General features: G+C 32.7%; 1 protein-coding gene across 1 annotated transcript; it reads right to left on the bottom strand.

Annotated features, from left to right (window-relative positions):
- Positions 1-205: 205 nt before the first annotated feature.
- Positions 206-3,916, bottom strand: LOC100242570 (myb family transcription factor PHL5). Its single transcript, XM_002268439.4, has 7 exons — positions 3,207-3,916; positions 2,962-3,115; positions 2,801-2,877; positions 2,627-2,666; positions 852-906; positions 630-699; positions 206-544 (listed from the first exon to the last, which is right to left on the bottom strand). The coding sequence occupies exons 1-7, from the start codon at positions 3,687-3,689 to the stop codon at positions 455-457; spliced, it is 969 nt and encodes a 322-aa protein (XP_002268475.2). The 5' UTR covers positions 3,690-3,916; the 3' UTR covers positions 206-454.
- Positions 3,917-4,963: the final 1,047 nt, after the last annotated feature.

Raw genomic sequence — 4,963 nt, 5'->3', positions numbered from 1 at the left:
GTCTAGAATGGATGAACATTACAAGTCTCGCTTGGTCTCTCCTCGAACGAACTCTATGGGCTGGCCTAGGGCATGAATTTCCGGGTTTTCCACCTTTCAATGAGTTCAACTTCTTGTCGTTTTGGGCAGAATGCTGCATGGAAGAACTTCATAGAACAAAACCCAGTATATATAAATAAAGAAAATGATTTTCTTATTCTATCAGTTTTCTTGTGCTCTTAAACAACAATGAGCATAAGCTCTTTTCCCGATTCGCTTCTCTTCAGTTTATTTAGAAATCGCAGTGTTAGATTATCAGTTATAAATTCGATGATGGAGATGTATATAGACTTAGAAATTAACAAAATGATCGACGTACAATACTGGGAGGCAAATGGGGTGATTTCTAAGTCCTTTTACATCAGAACTTATCTTACTATATGGTATGCAAGTCAGGGGGGTTCAGGGAGTTCAATCAGGGTCTTATTTGGTCTCTGTTGCTGTCCAGCATCTTCTTCAGCTGCTTTCCTTGTTCTTCAATCTGCAGCTGTAAATTTCTTTGGATCTGATGCCAAGAAAGAGGAATTAAATGTCAAGGTATATATGAAAGTGGCAATTTGTGTTGAGTAGCAAAGGAAACAACCCCAAACCTCTAATTGTTCATGGAGATGCCTCTGGACCTCTAGTTGCAATCGCAGTCCTTCTGCTATCCGCAAGCCTCTGCCAGAAGAAAACACCCAAAGAGATTAGCTTTTAATATTGCTTTGCGTTGGTCACCAAAAATCTATTAATATCTTGTCGAAATCATTGAGTAATCTGTCATATGAAAAGTTGGCGCTTAGAGAGAACATGTGTAATCTGATATATCTTACGTTTCTGGATCGAACTTTGTTATGACATCTGCACAAGTTCTCTTCTCGGAATTTTCTGCGTTTGGAATAGATCATTGTTAGAGAGTATGATATACGTTGTGTTTTATATCCTAAGATGTTTTATTAAAATTAATTATCCAAAGACATATCAAAACTAGGTTGTCTAACATAGTATAATTAGAGCTAGGTTTATTTAGTAGGAGCAAGATAATGGGTTTGAACATCATCATATGCTTATTTTTCTAATTTGTTGAGTCCTTTACAAATCTAATTGAAGTTATTGGTGATTTGTTTACTAACGGGTTGATAGATATATGTTTTAACAAAAAAGATGGTAGTAAATAGAAGTATAAAAAGTTTTGGTTTGATGGGTTTTTGAAGGAATACAATGGTAATTGTATGCTTGAAGCCAAACTAAACCAAGCTTCTAGTGATGGAAAATTCGAATCAAACTAAGCTTGCTTAAAGACAACTTTGATTTGGCTGAGTTTAGATGATTGATTTGATACAAACTATTTTAGACCTTAGGCCCATTTAGTTTTTAGTAGTTATTTAGAACTGTATTTGGCATGAAGTCCAACATACATTTAAAAACTTTAGTCTGAATTATAATGGATACATCTAAAAATTAATTTGACCAGCTATAACCTAATGATAATAAATCACTTTAATCGGTCCATAAATATATATGCAGTAATGCATATAAAAAAATTCATTCAACATCAAATAATTATAAATCATAAAGAAAAAAGAAGTTTTAGAACTTGATTTGGTTTGATAAAAAAAAACCAAATAACTGATTAAGAGTTAATTTGAGAGTGATTTTAATTCAAGAAGTTTTAGTTTGTAGCCTTTTATTGACAAATTTTTTTAAAGGAAAATCGCTTTGAACTCATTTGGAAGTCATTTTGATTAAAATGCCATCTATAGTGCTTTTGTTTAATAACACTTTCATTTAAAATATTTTTAAAAAGAATCACTAAGTATTTGAATATAAACTAAGAAACAAAAGCTTTAATAGCATTGTATAATGTATTGTATTGTGTAACATATCATGCATCAAAAATGTTATTTTGGAAATTATTACTTATCAAATCACTTCAAGTGATTCTCCCAAAATTGATTTTCAAAAGTTCGTCAAATGCCTAGCTAACTTTTGTAAGAAAGCTTTTTCTAACATTAGGAATTGTTCTTAACCCCTCTCACAAATAGGTTTTTAGTATTCAAGTATAAACAAAAAACAAATGTGTTTTTGGTTAGGCCTTATAGAGTTCTAAGTGATTTTTAAAAGAATAGTCTGAAAGTAATTATGAATAGTTACAAATTACTCTTTAAATTTTAAAAAGGTCCCAAAACATCTAATTTTAAAGGTAATTAGATAGAGACGAGTTTTGATACCATGTTAAATTATCATTTTTCTTAAAAGTTTAAATTTATAAAATTTAGGTTTAATATACATATCATGCTCTTTAACATTAAACATTTCAAAATGACTAACAAATAAGATCTAAGTATGTTTCAATAATTTCCAAACCAAATTAATTGAGTTTCATGATTGTTAAAAATTGAACCAATTTCCTCAATTTTAATTGGGTTGGATCGGTTTTATGGGGTTTCTAATGGGAATGGGTCATCTACCAAGACACCGGATCAGAAAACCAATTAACTCATTCAAATACTTTTATAGCAACACGAAAAATTATTTCAATTTCCATGAGAATTCCTACTAGCAGAAGCCCACAGGTTGATGTTATTGCCTTAACATACATACATACCTTCTGTTGATCCTGGTTGGTGCCTTGCAATACGATACTTCTGAAAAACAATAATGGCAGAACGCTGATCTTCAGACCCAGCAAAAAAAAAAAAAGAAAAAAAAAAAGAAAAAAAGAAAAAAAGGAGGAACAATAAGCCAAACATTCAGAATTGAGGTTGAAAATCAATCAAACCTGCAAGTGACTTTTGACATGGAAGATGGTCAGTCCCTCAGAGCCCATCAGCTTAAGGATTCCCTTTGGAGTTGCCTCTGCATTCAACCATCAAACAAGCATTGATTCAGTAACTTCTTCTTAACTGAAAAACCCTATATATGATCACTACTGCTGCTCACTTTCAGCTCCCCCTAGACAATTTACAGACTCAACAAATCGCTTGTGAAGATCTTGAGTCCATCTAATCCGCGTCTTGTTTGAAGCGAAAGAAGTAGTATTATGAGAAGGATTTGCAGGCTGCCTCCTTAGTTGAAATCTAGAGCTGGGTTCAATCTGTAGAGTCCATTGAATGGAGAAGAAGTCAGGATATCAGAAAGCAGTATACAGAAATAAAACAGACAAGAAGAACCAGTGGAGAACTCACTCTTTGATTCTGATTTTCCCGAAGAATTCTGTAGGGCTGCGCATCTTCAACGTCAGACTTGATGAACAAGATGTCACAAACCTGTGAATTTCGATATGGGGTTCTAGTGGAATTTTGATTTTCACAGCTGGGAAGGTTCTGAGTATCCTTTGATTGAGAACCTGCTGGATCAAATTTAGAAGATGGGTATGATGAGGTTACTGAATCAGCAGGATAGGAATCACATTCTGGAAACCCCATGTAGAATTCAGTTGCATAAAAGGCAGAAGCTGCTGGACACCCGAAATGGCCAGCAATGGTGGTAGGAGTACTCCCCAAGTTGATTATCTGCTGGGTGGAGCCTCCCTCTGAGGCCGGCAACTGATCAGGCTGGAAACAAAATCCCATCTTCCATGGCTGCCGGGAAAAAATACCTTTCCCAGAATAACAGTTGAATGATCCAGTGTTTTGATTCTGAACTACATCAATCTTCTTAGTATTCATTATGACAATCAACCAGCAATGCAAGGAAAAAAAAAACAGAACTTTTCTCTTGATTGACTACTTCTCAAACAGACTGAACCATCATATGAAAGTATAAACGGTGAAGAAGGTAAACAATTCACTATGAATATGGACTCTCACAGGGGCTGGGGGAGTCTTCTCTCTGCAATGGAAAAAAGCTTCTAACTTAGGATGTGCCATAAATTAAAGTATGAACTATGAACCCATGCAAGCTTTTTTAAATACTTGATGAAGGGTGGATTAATTAGTTGATCATAGTCTAACAATGATCATATGATAAACCCGAAGCAATGAACTCGTTACTATAAAAGATTAATTTCCATTTAGGTATACAAATCAATGAAGTTGATCCCATCTATAGGGATCATATATTATTGGAATAAGTCCTAAGAAAGGGTTAGTTAACACGCTAATGTTGATTAATGTATAGCTAATGCATAGCTTTTTGGGGTTAAAATTTGGCTATGCGGCTAAGTGATTATGACAATGTACAACAGGTAGGTCAACAAGGATTCGATACTTACAAAAAGCCTTCTTATCTTGTTTATTTAGGGGCATTAAACAAAGATGAAATAATTCTTAGATGACAAAGACAACTCTTTGTACCAAGGCAAGCATGTTATCTTTCAATAAACAAAGAGGAATTCTTTTGGCTCCTTTTGTAGGCTTTACTATCCAAACTGACCCTTGGGGGTTTGAAGAGACCATGCAAATGGGTTTGCCGTTAGTGGGTAATTTGTCCTTCAACTTGTTGATCATTTTGTACGAGTTCCAAGAATATATAGATTGAAGTACAAGGACTTGAAGAATAAGTTAAATCAAGCATGGAGTTGAATTTGAAACACAAACACAAATGCAGCCATTCAATCTAGAGATTACTTCAAATAATAAATAAATCTTATAACATTTAGAATGTTTGGATGCATTTCGTATTTTTTTTTTAAATAAAAAACTTCAAAAAAATAAAAAATAGACCTTATAAAATTAGTGTCTTTTTTGATACATTTTATGTTTTTTTTTTAATTAAGAACTTTTGTACAAAAGTGGAATATCTTGTACAAAAAGTATAAATTTATCTTATAACTTTTAAAAATTTTGTTCGAGATAATAATTTTTTTTAATACCTCAATTTTTTAAAATAATTTTAAAATCATTATTTATTTATTTATTTTTAATGTAAGTCTTGAAGAGTTTTTATATGTATTTTATATAAAAATCACTATTATTTTTAAAAAAAAAATGAAAACTAGACA

Source organism: Vitis vinifera, chromosome 13, assembly GCF_030704535.1.
Source record: "Vitis vinifera cultivar Pinot Noir 40024 chromosome 13, ASM3070453v1".
NCBI classification, from domain to species: Eukaryota; Viridiplantae; Streptophyta; class Magnoliopsida; order Vitales; family Vitaceae; genus Vitis; species Vitis vinifera.
The sequence above is the reverse complement of the archived record's forward strand: the minus strand, read 5'-3'. Positions and strand labels throughout refer to the sequence as shown.

Bases quoted from the DNA above. Each gene is read 5' to 3' on its own strand.
- LOC100242570 (XM_002268439.4), bottom strand. From the start codon at position 3,689: ATGAATACTAAGAAGATTGATGTAGTTCAGAATCAAAACACTGGATCA. The intron at 2,878-2,961 runs GTGAGCAGCAGT...GGTTGAATGCAG, and splicing joins TTGTCTAGGGGGAGCTGAAA to AGGCAACTCCAAAGGGAATC. The intron at 700-851 runs GTAAGATATATC...TTCTTCTGGCAG, and splicing joins ACAAAGTTCGATCCAGAAAC to AGGCTTGCGGATAGCAGAAG.